This window comes from Sitodiplosis mosellana, unplaced genomic scaffold, assembly GCF_009176505.1.
Source record: "Sitodiplosis mosellana isolate CC-2019 unplaced genomic scaffold, AAFC_SMos_1.0 Smas_scaffold_6226, whole genome shotgun sequence".
Lineage (NCBI taxonomy): Eukaryota > Metazoa > Arthropoda > Insecta > Diptera > Cecidomyiidae > Sitodiplosis > Sitodiplosis mosellana.
This window is the reverse complement of record NW_022601467.1, coordinates 19,664,596-19,687,046: the sequence shown is the minus strand read 5'-3', so window position 1 is coordinate 19,687,046 and position 22,451 is coordinate 19,664,596. Positions and strand designations below refer to the sequence as shown.

Sequence of the window (22,451 nt, the reverse complement as noted above, 5' to 3'; positions counted from 1 at the left end):
TTATTTTTAAATCTCTATGTTTGTTCTATCAAAGCATAGATTGAGCTCGATATGATTTCACACCCATTGGGTTAAATTGCCTAACAGATGTGATGAAAATTAAATTTCAAAATTTCTACCGCTGTAAGCTGTTGTTCAATATCAATAAGACAATCATTATAAACATGAAAATGTATTCATAATTTTTATTCTATTATTGAGCAGAAATTTGAAATAAGCGCTTTCACATCAAATCAACAAAATGATCGACAGGTGTCGCACCTTCTTATCCCAGTTTAAAAAATGATACTTTTGAAATTGAAACCATTTAAAAACGGTTAAATTTCGAGGGAAAATAGATTGGATCTCGGTTAAGTCATAAAATGAAGCAATAAAATTTGACAATAGTGAATAGAATTCAATTGAAAATGGATCAATAGAACCATTGAAAAGCAACGAACGAACGAGCAACTGATCGAAATATGCGTGTGTGTGCATGTTTCGTACAAGTCTTGGAATTGTTTGCATTGTTCCATGTGTGCAGGCAGGTACTTGCTTCCATACCGGCTGTCATATGCTTGTGAATGCAAAAATAATCGAACGAAAGTATGATGGTATAGATTTTGCGCACACACACACACACACACACACACACACACACAGCAATAAAGAAGTATATTTCCTTTGCTCTCTTTACATTCATATTCTATGTCTATTCCTCATTCAAACGAATTCGTCTTCGTTTGCCGTTCCATAGAAGTTCATTCATTGGCGATCACACGGCAAACAGCACACAGCAGGTGGTCGACAAGTGTATGTGTGTATCATCGCACTTTGTTTTCAACAATTCAACTCACAGTGTTTGGAGCCGAAATCGATGAATAGACCTGAGCAACGCACACACATACACCCAGTGTGTGTGTGTGTGTGTGTATATGCCGCGCGCAGAAAGAAGAAGACGACGACGACGACGACGACAAAAGCACAGAAAAAAGCAGCAATACTGAACAACAAAAGCGACGAAAGAAGAAAAAGAAGAAGAAGGAATAAGCAAAACACAACAAACAAAGGCTAAATTCATTTCTGTATCGGCATACACTACGTGTACACCGTGTTTTGCTCCGTGTTCGTACGTATTGTTCGTAAAACGAAACACACAGTGCGAGCGAGCGAGCGAGAAAGAAGAAGCAAGCAGCTCCGATATAGGTAAAATAGCATTATATCTATATGATATTTTTTCTGTGCCTGTTACGCTTCAGTGCAACTGTGATCGTCGGACAACAATAATGTTTAAACAGAGTGCGAGCTGATTTGTTCGATATTATTTGTAACCGTTTCGAGCTCTGTGCTCTGTTGTCGGTGCCTGAACATATTTTTCGTTAACCAACCGTCTCACAGTGTGCGCGTGTTTTTAGTCGTGTTTTTTTTCTCTCTCTCTCTCTCTCCCAGTCTGTCTCACTGGATTAAGAGACAAATTCACAAGTTCTAAACACAGAAGAAAAAAAAACCGATGTGACCGACAAATTAGAAAAGAAAGAAACATCACATTTGGTTGTAATCATTCAAATTTTAAACTAATTAGCAAACGAAAAAGAATCGAATCGGTTTTCTTATCTCGATTGAAGCAAATATTGCTCGTGTTATTTGGCCACTTAAAATTTTGTTGTGATAAAAGTGCGCCGATACACAATGTGAAGTTAAACGGTCCAGCAAACTGTTGAACAAAGATAATTTCGTCGATTTTTTTTTCTCGTTGGAAATCGAACGTGAAGAACGAATTATAACTACGTCAAACGGAGAAGTAGCAGCAGCAGTAGCTAAAAAAGAACAACAACATCAAACCAAAAAAAAAAGGTGGCCACTCTCAGGATACCAACAAAGAATTATTTTTCGTGTGTGATAACCCGAAACACGGCGATAATCATATTCGTCTGAATCGATATATACATAGATGATTATTGTGTAGAGTGTTCTGGTTTAACAGACCTACAGCTCATTTTATTGTTCGTGTTCGCGTTCGCGGTCATAATTTTGCTTCTTTGTATTTTGAAATAGAATTCAAGAGCAGTGAAATTTTGGGCACAGTTCATTTTAATTTTCTATGCCTCGTCGTCATATCGTTTCGCTCTCATTTCGACAGTGTGTTTTCATCGGACGAAACGTCTAATTTCTGTGAAAGAAGAGAAACGAAAAAAATAATAATAAGAAACGAATTCGATTCGGATTTTACCATGCATTCTTTCTCTCTTGCCATCGAATCGCAATGTTCTAATTAACTAGTGACGAGAACAAAAAAAAAAGTAACAACAATCACAACAACAAAGTAAGATTGCCTTATATTTATTTCATTGAATACTTAAATATCGAACTTTGATTATGTTTTTTTTGCGCACACACCGACAAAAAAAAACAACCATACCACAAAAATCGTAACAAGAACAGTAAATCAATTATTGTTTTATTTATAAATTGTACGGTAGCCAATTTTCAAATCAACCCAAACGTATCAATACACACATTTTGATATAAAGAAAAGTACAATTTTATTTATTAGCGGTTATAATGTTTGCATGAGCCGATATATCGAGATTCTGCATTTCGGTTTGAATAGAAAAACCAAATACATTTATAATCGTAATCAAATTCGTTGAAAAAGAGAACAAGACAATGGGGCAAGATAAAACATGGCACATAGAGCAAAAAAAACTGCAAACGGAAAATGCAAAATAGCAAAACCAAACGTAATTAATTTATAAAATATGTATATGGAAATTATTTGATGTTATGAAAATTAATTTATTGCAAAAGGCAATATCATATCGTCAGTGCATACTAAATACACGCAGTGGCAAACTTTGCAACGGCATACCGGAGAAGACGAAGAAAAACCATGCAAAAACAAAGCACAATAACCAAGAAAGAAAAAACGGTGGTTGGAAAGAAAATACATTGGAAATAATTTGTTCAAAAACCAACGTAAAATGTTTGCCATTTACAATGCGAGCAATGCGAGTGCAGTTGACGCACGCGGTTTTGTTCAGTCGATTTAGGCTGAGATGATATGCAAGGCGTTAAAGCCCTGCAACACACTCAAATTCCGTACAAAAAAAAACATGCAAACCCTAAGTGGTCAAAAGGGGAAAAAACGTGATTAAATTACATTTTATGACCATAAAGTCTTAACACATTAGTCTAGTCCGGTCATGAACATAATTTACCACCACTGCCAACGCCGCCACCGCAACAACCAACCACCATCGACCATTGCATGACCAACACTCACTCACTCAATATCATCAGTTCATCGCATTCTTTTGAATCGTACTCATCGCCATCGATTTAAAGGCGAACATTTTTATAGAACAATTCTCGAAGCAACTGTTTACGGCTTAATCGCATTGAACTTTGACAACTTTGTTGCGTGTTTCTTTACATACCTTTAACCTATTTATAGCCACGCTGTTTGTGTGTATTAATTTATGGTTTGTGTTGGTTATAGATTTTCCACATTTTTCCCTTGGCGTTAATAAGGTGCTTACATAACAAATCCACCGAAAAAGAAACCCGTCGAATAAGAGCGAAAAATGTATGATTATAATCATCACCAAAAAAAAACGAATGTAAAGGAGAGTGAAGAAGAAAAATTCCACCCGTAAATATGATTGATGGTATTAGACGGGAACATACGGCATTACGATGGATTTAGTTTAGAAAGAGAGAAGAAAAAAAAAAAACAAGAAATTTCTACCTGCACCCGGGTGATTTGATCAGTAAAAATTGAATGATAAATAGAACCGAAAAATATCGAAAGAATAGTCTAACTTTTTGCCGTTGCCGCCGTTGTTCTTTTCCCTGGTTGTAGTTGTTGTTCTCATACTATCTTTCAATTCTTCCTTCTTTCAAGAGCAAGAATTTCGTGTGAATATTTTAGGACGAGCATTGCTCGAAGGCGGATTGCACCAAATGAAAAGCACCGAAAAATTGATGAAAAATGAACGAAGAGAAAAGACTAACCAACGACAACAACAACAACACGAAGCAAAGTTCATGAAATACCAAAATCATTTGTAATTGCAGTGCACGCTATTGCCACCATATATTGGGCAAAGATTAAACACACGTGAGAACGGAAAACACAACCGAATAGAATTATATCCACAGGAATTCAATGCACACACTAGTTGTATTTTGTTCACTCTTCATCATTCTTCATCATATTATTTATGCGTTTTTTTTTCTCTTCACTTTTTCTCTCATTCTCTCTTTATCTCTTCGGGTTTGTTTACGGTTGCATTGCTCTCAGAGCGTGTTATTAAAATATTTGTGTGTTATTAAAGCGACAAGGGTCTTCTTCTTCTTCTTGATATTGTCCTGCCATGCACATCTTCTGCCCCGCTCGTCCTCTCTCTCTCTGCTTTGCTCTGTCTCCCGTTTGCCTTCATGCAGTGGGTTTTTTCCAAAAAAAAAAACTATATTACGTGTACGCTCACAATAAACGCCAGTTCGAGACACAACCACAGCAGCAGAGCAAAAGATGAAAAAAGAATTCCCCCGTCCATGACAACGGTGTTTGAACCAACAATTCTTGACCGATGTCAAAATTGCATTTTTTTTTCGTCAACTACTGCAATGCAATTTGCAGCGCTTCACTGCAACTTTTGGTCGTGAGAGAGAGAGAATACCATCTCCATGTCATCGAAATTCGTTGCATATCAACGAAAAAGCCAACAGCATCAGCAAGAAGGAACATTGAAGAAGAAGAAGCAGCAGCAGAAGCAGCAACAACAACAAGAAAAAGCGTTGTATGTGAATACCTTGAAACGAGTTTTGTCTGCTGCATTTTAACGTTAACCAAATAAAGATGATTGCACATATCGTAAGACTCTCGGTTTTATTTAGCACACATTTATCTGAGGTACGTGTGCGCGCGCTCGCGCCCGCGATTCAACAATACGATTTCAATTTCACACATAATTTTTTTTCTCCGCCAACTGAAACAGCAATCAGTGGCTGGCACTGGAACGCTTTGCACAGTGTGTATTACTTGCCGTTGCAATAATGATGATTGTAATAATAAACAATGATAAAGAGAAGAAAAAAAAGAGCCTAAAAATAGTCAAGCAGCTCGTGAACACGCGTATACTTCTCTTCATTTCTTTCTTTCTCTCTCTATCTCTCTGTCGCTCGCTCATTCCGTTGCGATTTGAAACTGAATAATAAAAACCCACTTATTTGCAACAAGCATAAATATCCCGGGCACGATGCATTTGCACTTTCTGCGCCCTGAGCATAGAGTAAGATGTTGAATGTCTTGAACGCATACACAATGAACTTCTCTGTGCGCACGGTGCATGCGCTCTCGCGCGCCTTTACCCGCCATATGATTATAACAACCAGTGTATGTATCAGACCAATTAATTAACTAAAACGGATAAAGTCAACACATTGAATGGGTTCCAAATTAAAAAATGTGCAGAGAAAGAATTGAGTGCAATTGCAGAGTTGTAACTCTATGTCAACTCTTGTGTATTGCTCCACACATACATTTATGCACAAGCACACTAAATGCGCGCATTTTTCCCGTGCCTCTATTCTTATTTTGCCGCGTCTAACTGACTTGTTTCGCCGGCGGCACATTGCTACATTTCCGCGAGGTGAGAAAAAAAGGTCTACATACAACAACGTGCGCGCCGCTGCTAAACCAACCGCAAAACAGAAGAGAAAAAAACTACACACACACACCGCCCAAACAAAACCAAACAATAACAATATAGAAAAAAAAATCAATTTGTTCGGAATGAAATAGATTTTCCGAGACAATCAAAAGTAATTGCCTTATCTGGTGCACAAAACAATACAGAAGTCCGTGTATTTTCAGTTGTTGTTGTTGTTCGAACGAAATAGTGCAGTGACTGCAGAAAATAACGCCGTTTTCATTGATTACAATCTGAGGATTAAGACATAAAACATTGAAAGTTACGCTTTGATTTTACACTTGATTTGAATATGATCGCTACTGTACTGTTGGCTTTGATTTAACAAATTGAGGAAAATAAAGACCGATGGGGAGATAGGAAATGAAATGTGCTGAAGCCACCGCATTGTTCAATTTTTTGTTTGTTCGCGCAACGGTCTTTTCTCAACTACGCTCTCACACACATCGTAAAGAATACGACGCACAAAACTTTGAAAACAATAATGTTGGAAGACCCAAAAAATGTTTCGTTTTTGTTTTTTATGTTTTCTTTTATCTAATTTTGTTTTCTATCTTATTATTTTTATTTTTTTATTTTTATTTTTTATTGAGTATAAGATGTAAATAACAGGAAAAATCCCTTTTACAATTTATCACCTAAAATTAAACTCTAAAAATAAAAATATCTCATTAAACTGATCGAAATCCCATGTAATTCACTAAATGTATTTCTTCTCTGTTTCACATCTTGTTTACAGTGTCGAGTTTGGAGCCTGAGCAAATAATTAATGACAAACGATAAAGTTTTTTTTCGCATTGCTCGATGAGTCGTTGGAAAAAACTACAACCAATTTGATCGATAGAATTCTACTGTCAATAACGGCAACACGCAGTGTCGGGAAAAAAAGACAACAAGCCGAAAAGCAAATAGCAACAAAAACCCAACACAACACAACACAACACAACACACGAATCCACAATGAATAACCATAGTATGAACGACACGAGTAGCCGACAATCATCACAGTTATCGAATTCATCACATCATCGGCGGACAAACGGTGGAATGCATCACAGCAGCAATGGCAGCAGCAGTCATAAAAGCAGCAATTCGATAAATCCAAGCATTTGGACAACGAACACATCGAGGTCCAGTTCAAAGAGTAATTTTACATCCGGCTCGAATGATTTTCATTTCATTCAAGCGAGTGATATCAACACAACAAAGAGCAGTGATGTACAAAATGGTTCCACTGCCAAACTATTACCATACGGCGATGACCAGTCGAACAATCAGGTAAGGCTAAATCATATTTTCGTTGTTGTTTTTTTTGGTTTCTTCATATTTTGAAGAATCACGTCGATCACCCCAGTCGACGTACACACAATGTCAATGTGTCATTCATTTGGTATGTGTCTTGGCCGGTTGTAAGCCGTTTTTTTGTCTTTTCTTTTTGGTTGGTTTTTTTCTCTGTTTGTTTTTTTTCGGCGTTTCTGTGGTTTTGTTATCATTTCGATAGTTGGTAATGTTGTAGTTGTTGATACGGGTTCATGTAAATGAATTCCAAATAGCAAATAGGAGATAACAACAAGTTGACATAAAAAGTGGTCATGCTTCTCTGTCGGTGAACAAGTCGAATCTGTGTTGGCAACACAGGTGACATTTTTTTCGTTTCACTTTGCTTTTGCTACTTCTTTCTTTTGCTCTCTCTCTCTCTCTCTCTCTCTCTCTCTCTCTCTCTCTCTCTCTCTCTCTCTCCTGGTCTGTATGTGTAGCTGTTTCTATTCTTGCACACAAATTACGTCCAAATGTAATTCAGAAGAAAAATGGGGAAAAAAATAATAAACGTACAGCCACCATAACTGCGGAACGTGCGGAAATCGAATTACGGGACTCGTCCCGATAACACCAAAAACCGAAGAAAAAAAAACGTAAAAGAAGTGCATAGCAAATCACAATGTGAATATGTGCGTATTTGATTAGTGTTTTATGTAGTCAGTTTAATGGCAACGGCGATGTGACACAAAAGTCACCGAGAAACGTACAACGACGGAAACGAAGAGAGATAGAAAAAAAAGTAGCGGTTGGACGGTGCCATAAGGTTAATTGCGTGTCATTTTAAACGTTATATTCTGAGTGTGTTTCAGTATGAGGCACGTTTTTTAATTGAATTTACAGACAAGTTTCGAGGATCATAAAGAAATTCCTACTTTATTGCCACATGGAGGTACAATTTATTGAAGCCATCGTGTTTCACGTAAAACGAATCCGATTCAAGGCAGAAAAAAAAACATACACATTTAACTAACGAAGCTGCAATGATTAAATATAATCGTGATCTTACATTATGTCTTCAAATGGATGGAAAGAAGAGAAAAAAAACAACAACAAACAAACAAGTACACGGTAAATGCAATAAACGTGCAGTTTTTATCGATATTATTCTACGCGATTGAAATTAAGACATTAAGAATGGCGAAAAGCCCAACGTCTAACGGAATACTTTCCTCGAAATTTTACGATCCGCGAAAGCGGCCAATAGAATAATAAAAGAATCATTACGATCAATCATTTATCTTACAAATGATTTAATTGATTTTTCGGAGGCCGCGCTCGTTTTCGCTTTTCAAGCAATTTGTTTGCACTGTGTTTGCTCTCTCCTAATTTCCAACCGTAGTTTCTTTCCCTTCACACTGTGTGTTTCTATTTCATGTTTTTTTTTCTGTTTCTCCCGCCGTTCCGTTGAACGTCAAAATGTGCAGTCATAACACAGTCGGCTCGCCACCGACTTGAATAAAGATGAAAATATGATCGTGTTTAGCATGAGTGAAAACATCACATCGAACCGAAAAATTGCGCAAAAAAAAAAATCGATTTCGACTTTGAAAATGGAAAACTCCCCAACAAATTCCGATGGTGCTCATTCTTTCTCTCTCTTTTTTTTTCTTCGTTAATTATTCGAACGATTTTATTAATAATTTTTGTTTTGTTTTTTGTTTTAACTCTCGCGCATCAGTTTTGCTCGAATTGATGTGTCTCTTTACGGCGAGATGAACACCACAGCCATTGTACAAACAGACACCAACCACATAAGCGATTACGAATGTATTGCACACCAAATGCAACTACTAATGGCAACCACTCGATTGCATTTGAAAAATCGTGGAAAATTGCAATTGCGCACGTTCAAGTGTGTGCGCGGGTGCAAGCTCGCACATTGGCGCGCACGCTCACGCTCAAACAAACAAGTGAGCGCACGCTTTAAAACGCTGTACATTTTGTACCGTTTGCATTGGAGAATATGAAATATAGAGTGTTATGGCTCTCTACCTCCCTCCCTCCCTCTCTCTCTCTCTCTATGTGTATGTTTTTTTTCTCTTCTTCTACATCTTCTCTCCGTCTCTCTTTCTTTCTTGGTATTTGTGGACGCGCGCGCGCCTTCAGTGTTGGCGTTATGATTTTTGTCTGCATAGCATAAATATGTCTAATTAATGCAAACGTACTACGTGCGAGCAAGCACCATATCATGTACATTCTTAGGCAAACCCGTTGCGATTACTCTCTAGCAAATACTATGAGTTCACTTGAATATTCTTTGTGTTCAAAATTACTTCCAGTTGAACTGCTAAGTAGTTGAGCTGCTTCAATCCTTTTTTTTTCACGAGATTGCCTCGTTAAACAAAGTGGAAATTTGTCCGACGATTACTGGGCATTGTTTAGTGTCTCGCAGTGAAAAAAAGAAAGACGTATGCAGAAAATCAAACAAAAACAGATTGTCTGTGCAAATCGTGCACAGCAGTTCATTATTCAGAAAAAAGAAATGAAATCCTTTTGGACGGCGAAACTAATGCGCAAACAATGTTTTCGGTGCATTTCCCTGCTGACGAGACTCGATTCCATGTAATGCAATTGCAGCACCGTTCATATATGAAAGTCATACGCATTATTTGCTTCGTACCAACATACAATGAGTGCGAAGAAGATAGACTCGATCGCAATTGCGAACGAACGAACGATCTGATGTTTTTTATGTTATGCTTTGCTGCAGTTGGTTGATCATTAAATGCATTTGTTATTGTTAGAGTATTAATAAAATCATATCGTTTCTTTTTAATTTTTCTTCTTCTTCTTCTGTTATTGCTTCTTTTTCATTCGTTTGGTTCTTTTATCGGTGCGATGGAGAGAAAAGAAGCTCCCGACTTGGGTATTTTTCTATTTAGTTTTTCTTGCACCGAATTCAGTACGTTTCATTTTGGCGCAGCTAACGCTATGGATATCGTTGGTGAATCGTCGATGTGACCACCACACAATAAATTATCATTTCTATAATATTGCACTTGCAAAATGTGCTGTGCTGGGCACGCTTCAACATCGTTGTTTGTTTTTTTTTCGCCCGAAATCACAATACGCACACACACTTTATATGGCCAAGAGACCGTTAGTGCTGTTTCGGTTTTCGTATTACTGAACAAATTGAACGAATAGAATTTATTGCACACATCGAATAGTAGTGGACGCCATCGTGGTTGTCGTTGCAGTTGTTGTTGTTCTTGTTATTCTTGTTTTGTGATTCAGTGATGTTTAATTTGTAACCCAAAAAAAAGAGAGAGAAAATTTCAATTTTAGTATCACCAAACGCCACGATTAAATCCAATGCAAATAAGTCGCTTTCGAATGATTGCGCCAAAGAGATTAAGTGTTGCGAAAAGAAGAAACACCCGACTCATTCAAATGTTGAGTTTAAACGTTGTTTACATTTGGTTTTTCCAGTAGGAAAAAATCAACTAATGAAGACAAACGACACGACGAGTGAAAAGCAACGAACCGACAAAACGTAGTAAAATCCCAGAATTTGATAAGTGTGGTTTGAACGTGGCTCAAGATGGGAATCAAAATGAGAATAGGAAAATGAGCGATGCAAAAGATTGTGTGCAGCGTAAGAAGTGTGTTAATTTGATAATATCATCCAAGTGAATGTTTGTTGGATTTACGAAAGATACAAAAAAAACAGTTGGTGTTTATGTGTGGTTTTGTGTGTTGTTTCTTTTTTTTACATTTTCATTCGTTGTTTTTTTTTCTTGTACTTTTGCAATCGTTCATTCGTAGTATCCGTGTTTGTGTAATGTCTAATGAACCAGAATAAAAGGAAGCAAAATATTTACGCTTGATTCGGAGTTTCAACCTCGAAAATCAATGTAAACCATATAACTCTGAACAACACACATACAGCCAGGTCAAAGCAAGCAAGCCTAGTACACAGTAACACACGGTGGGGTATAAACGGTGTTATCGCATTTTGCATGCATAAATCCTCCAGCCATGTGAAATTCACACAAGCAAAAAGCACGTACGCAATTCTATTTAACCTCCGGTGCGACATAACCGTTCATATTGTGTTCTCTGCGCTTTTTTTTCATGCATATTTCCATTTGGAATTACAATATTATTATTATTGTTATTTTTTTTTCCAACACGGCTCATCTTTAATATGTGTTTTTGTATCGGAAATGGTGTACGCGATCAACGACAAACAAATGGAAAAAAACGTAACAATTAACAATTGAAATTTAACGCCTTTTGTCGATTAAAAAAAACGCAGTCATATTGGGTAGAACGGAAAGAGTATGATGTTTTTGAAAAGGGCCGAGCCCAATATCAATCAATGCACAATTAGCTAGATTTTCGTAACAATTTTTTACGAGTTATTTTGAAAATAAAAATGAAGAAAGAACAAAATGGCATTAGTACGCATACATCTCGTACTTGTACATGTGCGAAGGTTTATAGCCTTATATAATGAGTAAGTGGCGTCAACGCAAACGATTAACAATGATGACGATGTCGATGATGAACAATTGTAACGCTAATTTTGCCAAACAATAAGTGTCGCGTCTAATTGTCATATGTCTCTTTCTCTCTGTGTGTAGAAAGAGTGAAATAAATCCCCCACATCATCGTCATAATGACGAATAATCCATACTGGCATACACCACAGCCCATAGCTACTAAATACATTTCTTCGTGATTTTTCTCTCTCTCTCTCTGTGTGTGTGTGTGTCTCTATCTCTGCTTCTCAAGTCTGAACACTTTTAATGGTGCACATCGAACGAACCGTATTGTTCGTTTAGCAGTTGTGATTGATCGATTGGCTTCTGCCATTGCCATCGACAAGATACGTTATAATGAACATTGATTCAACGGTTTTTAAGGTGAACGAAATCAAAGAAGAAAAAAAAATGTACATTGTGCACGTATGATTTATGCGCGTACGCCACTTGTCTATGACACTTACTTTAAAGGGCATGAAGCAATACCACACAGCATACTCATCGCGTGAAGACGAAACAAGAATCAAGTGAATATGATCGTTAGTCTGGATGAATCATATGATAATGAATTTATGGAGAACAATTCACTGGCATTTCCAATGCGACACATTTGAATTTATTGCAATTCAGCATATTATATTATATATGCATACAACACGTTGTTGCTGTTGTTGTTGTTGTCATTGGTGCATTTGAATTGTTACGTTTTGGTTTACACAATAAAATCAAGTTTTTTTTCTTCTCCTGAATTTGCATTGGAAATGAAAGTATTTCTGACTTTTGCTTGGGCGTATGTGTGTGCATTTCATTTCAAAATGTTTAAAATTCAAACGAAAATAAATAATAACAACAAGTGAGACATCGTCGTGTACTTGAACAACTATACGACGATAAAACAAAATTATGCAATCAGTAATAATAATAATAATACAATTAGCAAGATTTTCTTCATGACCATGAAGATCGCACTCCGTGTGCTTATGATTTTCGCTGGTTGTTGCTAGACGCGCGCGCGCCGCGTGTGTGTATTTTCTGTTCGTTTGGTCGTTCGCGGAATGTTAAAATAGATAAAAGTGTTAGATATGTCAATTACACGCCTTGAAACTAATCAGGCGACAATGGCCAAATCATTTAAATCACTCACACTCAATTAAATTCGTTTTCAGAATAATGGAAATGTGTCTATTTTTAAAACACAAAATTATAGTTTTTTTCCATCTACATCATGAGCCATTTAAAATGAAATTTGCACATCGTTAAGTGTTTTTTTAAAGCATTTTTAACACAGCACACGTAGCAAAGCACACGCCAAGTGTATATGGCTGTGTGGACTGGAAGAGAGAAAAACAAAACGAATTAAAATTAGTTTCATTTAGAATGCAGCAGATAGAATCGATCGTTGAATCGAGGTGAATGTGACTTTGTGTATGCACATGAACAAGTGAACGAAGTGTACGGCATTGAACAATGTCAATACTTAGCCGAAAACCAAAGAAATGTGCTTCGATAAAAACCGATTACCGAATATCACACTCAATATATCATCCATTGTCATATACAAGCCAAGAGCAAACAAAACAAACAAACAATAACGAACCACCACGTAAATCTTATACGACATCAAAGAAAACATAACTAACAAGACAAAAAAAAAGAAGCGTGAAGAAGAAGAGAAGATCGCGCGCGCGAGCGTTTGCAGACGCAACAACAATTACATTTTAAAATAGCACTATGGATTTATCTACAGCCAAATATATAATGGATTATATATATTTTAATCGTGCTAACGAAACGGCATTCAAATACTATAAAAAAGTAAGTCTTCTTTTTGCTCTCTCTCTCTCTCTCTCTCTCTCTCTCTCTCTCTCTCTCTCTCTGCCCCCCTCTTCCCGTCTCTTTCGGTTCAACACACGTGTACTATGTACTGTTGCAAAGCCAAACCATATCACGTCGCATACTCGATCTATGAATAAGCGTACACTTGAAATGATTATTGAATGATGAACAGTTTTTCATACGACTGATATCATGGCACGAACCTCTTAGTTGTGCTGTTGTTGTTGTTATTGTTGTTATTGTTGTTATTTTTTTTCGTTATTATTATACAGATTACTCACGATACTTCAAATTCTTTTTTTTTCTTTTGTTGAATAATTATGAGAGGTAACCGTTTATATCCGCCATACTGTTTAACATCAAAATCGGGAAGTATAATTCAAACGAGCGGTAAATAAATTCAAGTCATTCAAACAATGAATATTATGAGTTAAGTCGCAAAAGTTTCAACGGAATAGATCGGAAAATATCCGTAGCAGAAGCAGCACTAGCAACAACAATGTTCATTCAATGTGTTCACTTGCTGGATTCATTTAGCCAAAATTCTGAATATTCAACAGCTTTTCGGTATCAGTATATAATCAAAACAAGAAATCAAAAGAAAAGAAAAGAGAGGCAGGTCGTATCCATGATAAAAACCAAATAGAGAATAAAGTGCATCCAACAACGAAAATACAGTAATCATGATCGAGATGCACCTATTAAAGTTAATTGTTAGCTTTGAGATTTGAGCTCTCTCAGTTCCTGAAAATAGACGCGAGAAAACAAAGTAGCAGCGAACCAAACACAGTGCACGAAATCAGAACGAGGCAGCCAAAGCTATATACACAAACAAATAAAACAAAATTTAATGTTCCACAGATAAGGAAAATTGACTATGCGGACCGAATTCCTCTATCTGTGATATTCTTATGCGAGTATTTCAATAATCATTACAGAAAATACTTGAATTTTTTTTTCGTCGGTTCGCTCGTTTGTTTGTTCGTTTATTCATTCCATGCTTTTGTTGTGTGTGTGTGTGTGTGCTTTTTTTTTCGAAGAAAAAACAAAAACAAAATATAATCTTGCACTAGCCGTGTTCGCATTATTCATGTGATTATTGCCTTTGATTGTTGCAGCCAAGCAAACAGTACACACACACATACAAAATATTGCTACTATCTACTCTATCTGTACATATAGCTGGATTCGTGCTTCACAATATTTCGTGGAGCTGATTTGCATTGAGAAAAACCACTTTAACTGTCAATCAGACAGTGATTACTTACTACGAAGAGGAGCATGCCAACAACGACTACAACATTTAAACTGGTTGGAAATTATTACAACGAAATTACCGCCTTTGAAAAGAAAAACCCGAAATCAAACTCCGCAATACAAATATTTGGAAAAATTTATGATTAGGCCATACTATTTCACCACATATCGATATAATACATTAATTTGCAATAATTTTTTTTTTATTTCTCTCGGTTTAATTTTGTTTTATTATTCTCTCTCTCTCTCTCTCTTTCTCTCTCTCTCCCTCATCATTACATAGTCAAAATGTTCGATATTTCGTGATGTGATGTTATGCCTGTGTTTAAATCTAACATATGCGAATGTTGTACGTTTTCCCCGAGAACTAGATCGACATGGCGTCGCATTTTTGCTACCATATTTATTGCTATTTCTGTTGGTTGGTATACCAATTATACTGTTGGAAATAGCATTAGGTCAATTCTTGGGTCAAGGTTCAGCTCATTCATGGCGTGCATCACCAATTTTTCGCGGTAAGTTAATTATCACTCCATTGCATTGGATCAACACGTAACACACACACACACACGCGCACGCATAAACGGGCATACAGAGACAGTTATTTCAGCCGAAGATTATTCGGTGGATTCATAACGCGCACGGCTGACATCACAAATGGGTGCTCGTTGCGGTCTATGTGTGTGTGTCGACGTTTGGTTCATTAAACTTAATTAATGTAATGTTTTCCGAAAGTTTGTCAAGTTTATTTGCTCTATCTAGCATGAGCCGGCAGCCTTATTATTTCATTCTTTCCATCACCACAATAATTCTCATTCAGAAAAAAAAACTACTCTTGACAAAGATTTTCAAACACATAATTTTTCACGTATGTGCCGTATCGCAGCCGGTTTTTCTCTCTATCTTTTTTCCTCTCGTTTCATTTTCGATTGCACAATGTGTACTACGAAACCAAAAAAAAAACTATAATCATATTTAGTGGGTCAACATTTTTGTTGATTCGCTCAAAGACAGATTTAATTGTTAGCAATCGACTTGAAATAAGTTCTGCTATTTTCATGCTTATGTTTTATTTCTATTTTCGTATTTATTATGCTCATTCAAAAACAAAACAGAAATAAGTTTTTCTTTATCTCCATTTTTACCGTATACACATCAATGACACCAGCTTTTGTTCTGTTATCTTTATGGATTCGATTATTTAGGTGCAAGTATTGTTGGCCGTTTGGGATCATGGCTTGGAGCAATATCGATATCACTCCAAGGCGCTCTGGGAATGGTGTATATCGGTGAAATTTTATTGAAATCTGTGCCATTTAATCAATGTGAAGTATGTATTGCTATGCGTTTATCCATTTTATTTCTTTTCTTTGAAAAAAAAAATCATAAAGAAAAGCGATCGTTTGACATACGATATGATAAATTATAATTATACGACCGAAAATATTTTTATTTATTTTTTATCCTTCAGAACGCCTATGATCATAGAACAGAACCACTTACGCCATTAAAGGGACAGGCATGCATGGAGTAAGTTATAGAAATCTGTGAATTTATTTTCCATCCAATAATCATAAATCCAGCCCATACTAATTCTCTGTGTGGAGCGCGTATGCGCGCATTTGCCACTTTGCATTTGTAGATTTGCCAATAATTACATTTTTGCATTGAAATGTGTGCTGTTGTTGTTTCTCTACACCTCTCTATCGCTCGCATTAGAGCCGATTAGTAGCACTTATTTTATGTAAATATTTCTTAGTACGATTTATCTCCTGACTCGCTTTTTTTCCTCTCTATTTACGTAATAATTCACTTGTGATACCAACCGAATACGGAATTATTCACATTTGAAGTCAGGTAAATCATTAAGAGAATACAGAGAGGGAGAGAGAAAAATAACAACAACAAAATAAATGAGGAATGTTGGAATGTGAAAAATTCAAAAAAAAGGTCACCGTGAAATGCAAACAATGCATCGTATTTTGTCGATCGACTGAGATAAATAACAATTTATATCGAGAGATGTGTGTATTTGTGCATGTGGGGGCTACGATTTTGATTACTTAGTTACACTGTTAGGTTCTATATTCTATCACAATTCAAATTCGTCTGTTCATTGGTATTTGCGATATTCCTTTTGAATGCTGCTGCCATTGTTGTCTTTACGGTGTTGTTCGCGTTCGTTCGTAGTTTTATTTACAGCGTTATATTGCGTACGAAAGGACGGGACAACCTGTGAATATTTGAATATATTGTGGTTCTGGTAGATGGATTTTGTCATTCGTTGGCAATTAATTTGATATAATTTTCTTCGTCTTTACTTACCGTAAAAATTGCCTTGTTTCTTTCCGCTAATAATAATCCAATTTACTCAGGCCATAAATAATCGAATAAACATGTTAATTGTTAAGATATTTCGATTTCGATTGCAAATAAATCGACAGAAAAGAACAATTGCACTCGTCCCATCTGTCCACATGACATTGGTTCAATTGACTCTAATACGATACGATTTTTTCTCTTCTTTTCAGAAAAACCTTTTTGACACCTGTTTGGGAAAATACTCTTTATTTTGCGTTGATCTCGATGAGCCTTGTCGTTGTATGGACACTTGCTGCTGCTTGGTAATGATCCATTAAACACATTCAATTTTGGAGTTTTTTTTCTTTTGCTTTCTATTCAGTTTGTGTCATTTACATATGTGAACTATTTTGCACACGAAACTTGACACGTTTTCATTATTTATATCCTGTTGGTATTTATTCATGTTTTTCTTTTTCTTTCTGTTTCTTTTTGTCGTTGCATGAATCCATTTTGCAGTACCTACAGTGCGAAAACGCTTCGTCGATCGATAATTATCGTTGGTTTAGTGACCTTAGGTTTATTAATTTTCGAAACCGGCTGGGAAGCCACAAAAGCCGTAAACAGTAAAAAAGACCCACAGCTTAACATAACATCGATAACCGTTGAAAAAATATTGCCACTAAACGGTGACATATGGTATGATGCGCTTGTTCAAGTGTTGCTTTCCACAAACATTGCGATTGGCCTGTTGCCGGTCGTCACTGGCAAATTTATTTACAAAGGAGATGCCGTCAGGTATTTAAATGTTTTCCCATAATTTCTCCCTTCCTTTTCTCCCTCTCTGCCTCACTCTTTCTGCCTTTTCACACGTGAAAAATGAACATTCATCAATAAATTTTGGTTTTTTTTCATTTTCTTTGGAAATTATTTACAGAACGTCATTGGTTTACATAAGCTTCAATGTGCTGGTGCTAATATTTTCGACGACATTTTTTCTGATTCAATTCAACAATACGTACACATTGAATTCAACACTTGTTGTGCCCGTGCCGGAGCTCAAGCCATTCACATCCGTTTACGATAATGCACTCGAGTATGTTGGCGATGAAGCAACACCGATGCTAACCGGAATGGCGTACGCAATGATTGTGCTCGTGTCGATAACAACAATTGCACTGCAAATATACACAGCAGCCCGACTGATTCGACGGCATCCGTGCTATGTGATGTGCGCCACAGCGTTAATTGTCGCAATTACCGGTCTACTGTGCCCCGACTACATTGTGATGCGTTTGTTTGATATGCGCATCGTTGGTGCATTCATTGTTTGCGCATTAATCTTTGACCTGATTTCGATCACGTGGATTTATGGTGCCAAGAATATCTACACCGATTTGGAATTTTCAATTGGACGACCGATTTCGAAGGTGTGGGTGTTTCTTTGGTGTATTACGCCAATTTTGCTCATGTCAATGCTAATCTGGTGGGCAATTGGCTACAATCCCGACGATTTATTAATCGATTACGTACCAAAGTGGTTACCCATCGCAATAGCGCTGAGTATAATTGCATTTTTGGCCTTCACCGAGGTGTACAAGCAAGTCGACTATAATTGTTGCAGTATGATTCGAGAGGCGGGCATTTCGTCAAAAGATTGGGGCCCAGCCGATCCGATTGTACGTCATGCGTGGAAACAATGGACGGCCGTATGCGAAGATACTGGCGAAAAAGACTTTACTTTACGGCGACGTGGTACACGTGACTATACGCATTCCATCAAGCGCAATCAATGCTCACACAAAATCAATTCGGCATATTCGGTTGGAAGTGTGCCAAACGCCACCAGCAACTATGTGATGAAGACATCAACACTTGGTCGCGGCTCGCCAAATTATGCGGGCTCAATATTTGGCGATTCAGCCATCGAAGAGGACATAAGCATCGGTAACTATCCAGTGCAATACAACACAAGTACACAGCGCATGATTGTACCAAATACGGATGATCGCAGTAAATCCACACTGAATCGTTGCGCCAGCAACGATCCACGGAAGATGATCATTCGATTGCAACAGAATACCGTACAAGAGAAACAGAAAATCTACGTGCCCGGAATTAATCCGTCACAGCCGTCGACAATGGAACGTGACAAAGGCCGAATGGCGGCCAAATTGAATGGCATCACATCCGATTACAGCAGCCGAATCATCATAAATGCACCGCAAAGGCATTCCATCATCAGTCCCAGTTCATTAACATCACACGAAACCGATAACAATAACTATAGCAGTCTTCGACGAGCAGAAAATGCAAACCACTTACCATCATCATACCTAAACAATCATAAATCCGAACATATTTGCTGGCGCAAATATTCAAGCAATGCCGAAGAATTTTCCACGGAATTATAGTGTAGAAATTTGTAAGAAACATATTGTTTAGATGAGATATATATATATACAAATTGTAGCAAAGTATTTGTAATATTAATTTATAATTGAGATGAAAACAAATGAAAATTTAGATGGAAAACAAATGAATAATTGAAAATCTTGTAAAAAGATTGCGATAATGAAATGAAAAGGAGTTCAAAAATACCAAATATAGAAAAACGACAACCAAGCTCAAATTTAGTAGACAAGGTGGTTTCAATACGATAAGCGCTATAGGATAATTAAGTAGAAAAAAAAGGGAAAAGTCGTACACGAAGGAAGAAAAATGAAATGCGTGACATCTCAACACCGTTCGATGCAGAGAACGAGACATAACGTAGATGAACGGTGAAGGGGGAGGAGGACGCATGTTGAAGGGAAGCGAAAAACAAAGAGCCGAAACCAGGACAATACTTAAAACACCTCTAGAATTCGTTTTCTGTTTGTTTGTTCAACTGAAATAGATCTTGTTTAATTTGAATATTTCTAGTCTATTTCGATACAAAACTAAAGTTATTATGATTTTTTTTCTCTTTCAATTATTCTGTTTCTTCTTCTTCTTCTTCTTCATTTTTTTAAACAATTAAATATCACAATTTGTGTAATTGGTTTATTGATTATTTAAGTACTTGTTGTTGCTCCTCTGTTCGCTTTCGATTCCTTCGATCAAACGCAAAATTGAATAAATAATGATATGCAAAAAAGAACAAATCAAAAAGAAAACGTCAAAAAATAGTAGTTTTTGCTGTGGTTTGTGTGTGTGTGTGTGTTGTTTTTTTTATGTTCTTTTTCAAACTTTTTGATGCAATTTGTTTGTGTCAGATTTTTCACTCGATTTTTCTTTCTTTTCTAGTTGCGAATCAATGTGAGTTATTTTTAATTAATAAGTTAATATTGTCATAAATACAAAAGTTCATTGCCGATGTGATGCCCGTTTTCAGTACACTGGGCCACATGCCTTTGAATAGTCCACGATAACCTTCGCGTTCGATCGTCACTCGGAAACAGTCGATAATACCCGTACACTCGAAATGTTTGCCAAAGTTCTTTCGATGCTCGCCAAAACCTTGAATTTGCATCCGTTTCTTTGCTAAATCTAGGGGATAGACCACTGCCTTTGACACCAGTCCAGCCATTGCACCGTTGAAAAATGTGATAAGCGCCGGAATCTCGCTCTTTGCATGCAAATTCATTACGTCGACGGTGGTGGTGCAGAGGAATTTGTATGTCATAAAATTGATACCAGTCAATGGAGCTACTTGAATTAAACTAAGGTAAAAACCGCGATACAGTCCACGAATGCCCTCTCGTCTGCCAATCGTCATAAATGCCCGGTATGTATTTGGATAGCCGCGATGCGAATCTTGAGCGATGAGACGGGTTCGCACCACATCAATCGGTGTCACTGTCACTATAATAGAGCACAAAAACAAGCACACACCAAGAGAAAGGGAGAGAGAGAGAGAGAGAGAGAGAGAAACACACACACGCATTAGTCAGTTTTGATTTAATTCAATTAGTTTCAATTCAAAATGTAATCGAAGGTTGTCCAATTCAATGTGTACATTGTATGAACGAAGAAATAGTAATACAAACATACCTGTTCCTAGCGCACCAGCCATTGACCCACATACAAAATTCGAGATATTTTCATTTTGATGATAGAGATTTAAGTGCTTGGCATAGTCTTTGCATTCTTCGAATGCCCAAAATTGTGTGACACCATAAACGATACTCAATAGTTGGCCGGGCATGTGTCCTTTCCAGAATCCGGCTACACCTTCGTCACGAAATATCGTCCGAACCGCCTGTGGCATTGACACATATTTTGATTTGTGACAACCGAGCGGTTCCACTTGCAATTGAAATCGAATTTTCAGCACATCAAACGGTTGGCACACGAATCGTGTGACGAACGCTGCTATGGCCCCAGCAAACGCCTCTTTCCCATGGAAGTGATCGATGTGTGGCCGTTTTGTGACTTCGTCGCTAATTGTTCGAATTGGCGCACGTGCATCTTCCAGCGTCATCTTATCGATGTGTTTACTTGTGGTGGATGAATGATTGCTTTTGAAATGTCACTAACTCGTTGAGTCTTTTCTTTGATTGGTTAATTTCCCGAAATTGCTTCTAGTTTTTGTGCTTTGGAATACCGTCGAATTTTCTATTTGAAGGAACAAATTTTTTTTTTCGTGTTTGAAAAACAAGTCCATTTATTTTTAAGCCGTTCACTCACTTCAATTCATGTTAATGAACTCATTTCTATTTTTACTTACGTAATTCAATATTTAGCGGTCACAATTTCTCTAACAATTCACATGTGAAGAAGAAGAAAAAAAAAACTATCTGTCGCTCACCAAATCCGACGATTCACCGAGAGTGAGAAAAAAAAACTCAATTTTATTTCCGACGATTTCGTTTTTTTGTTAAGGATTTAGGGCAACGAATTAATTTAATATTCGACATTAATTTTGAACAGAAAGCCAAACACTTTATTACATAATCTGTCAGAGGGAAAAAAAAGTTCTAAAATTAAAATTAAACTAAAAGCCAAAATTATATACAAATTATGCGTGTGAAAATGAATGCGGATTTGGTGATGTGTTTTAAGCCATGTACAACATGGACTTGTTCGTTTCGTTTCACTTCTTCTTTTTTTCTCTGTATTTTATGTAATGATAAAACGTGCTTTTGCGCTACGGCTACAGTGTGTGCGAACGAAGAAAAGAAGGCGCAACAACGAAAACAAAAAGAAGAAAAAGAACGAAATACTGTTTACGAATGCATATCTCACTGACGGTGCTCTGATATACACATATAAATTGTAACGTAACCCATAAAAAGGCAGGTTATGTCAATAAATCGCATTCGATGTACTCGACGGCGACGGCAAAACACGTTGAGAACGTCTGTACGCGCTCGCCATTGACATTCCAACGCTTCAACATTTTCATAAAGTCATAACGCATTCGTGCACAGCCATGCGTTAGATTCAGTTTGTTTTGCGCATCCTACGCCAAACACAACATTTGTTTTCTCTGTCCGTTTGTATCGTCGTCGTCGTCGTCGTCGTCGTCGTCGTCGTCGTCGTCGTCGTCGTCTTCGTGGTCTTCGTCTCC

At 37.0% G+C, this 22,451-nt stretch overlaps 2 protein-coding genes across 3 annotated transcripts; one reads left to right on the top strand and one right to left on the bottom strand.

Annotated features, from left to right (window-relative positions):
• The first annotated feature begins 925 nt into the window (after window positions 1-925).
• On the top strand, window positions 926-19,536 carry LOC129578761 (sodium- and chloride-dependent GABA transporter 1). Of its 2 annotated transcripts, XM_055467833.1 has the most exons (8): window positions 926-2,302; window positions 6,433-6,971; window positions 14,880-15,111; window positions 15,802-15,926; window positions 16,068-16,126; window positions 17,128-17,220; window positions 17,417-17,695; window positions 17,835-19,536. In XM_055467833.1, the coding sequence occupies exons 2-8, from the start codon at window positions 6,654-6,656 to the stop codon at window positions 19,309-19,311; spliced, it is 2,583 nt and encodes an 860-aa protein (XP_055323808.1). In that variant the 5' UTR covers window positions 926-2,302; window positions 6,433-6,653; the 3' UTR covers window positions 19,312-19,536. The 2 variants fall into 2 exon arrangements, with proteins under 2 accessions (XP_055323808.1, XP_055323809.1); XM_055467834.1 differs by lacking the exons at window positions 926-2,302; window positions 6,433-6,971 and adding an exon at window positions 13,206-13,318.
• Window positions 19,537-19,763: 227 nt separating this feature from the next.
• On the bottom strand, window positions 19,764-22,270 carry LOC129578762 (mitochondrial thiamine pyrophosphate carrier). The gene is made up of 3 exons (XM_055467835.1): window positions 21,609-22,270; window positions 20,933-21,496; window positions 19,764-20,743 (listed from the first exon to the last, which is right to left on the bottom strand). Exons 2-3 carry the CDS (start codon window positions 21,360-21,362, stop codon window positions 20,193-20,195), a joined length of 981 nt encoding a protein of 326 aa, XP_055323810.1. The 5' UTR covers window positions 21,363-21,496; window positions 21,609-22,270; the 3' UTR covers window positions 19,764-20,192.
• Window positions 22,271-22,451: the final 181 nt, after the last annotated feature.

Coding starts and splice junctions, on each gene's coding strand:
- LOC129578761 (XM_055467833.1), top strand. CDS start 6,654: ATGAATAACCATAGTATGAACGACACGAGTAGCCGACAATCATCACAG. Junction 6,972..14,879: donor ATGACCAGTCGAACAATCAG/GTAAGGCTAAAT, acceptor ATCATTACATAG/TCAAAATGTTCGATATTTCG. Junction 17,221..17,416: donor TGGACACTTGCTGCTGCTTG/GTAATGATCCAT, acceptor TCCATTTTGCAG/TACCTACAGTGCGAAAACGC.
- LOC129578762 (XM_055467835.1), bottom strand. CDS start 21,362: ATGACGCTGGAAGATGCACGTGCGCCAATTCGAACAATTAGCGACGAA. Junction 20,744..20,932: donor GGCTGGTGCGCTAGGAACAG/GTATGTTTGTAT, acceptor GCTCTATTATAG/TGACAGTGACACCGATTGAT.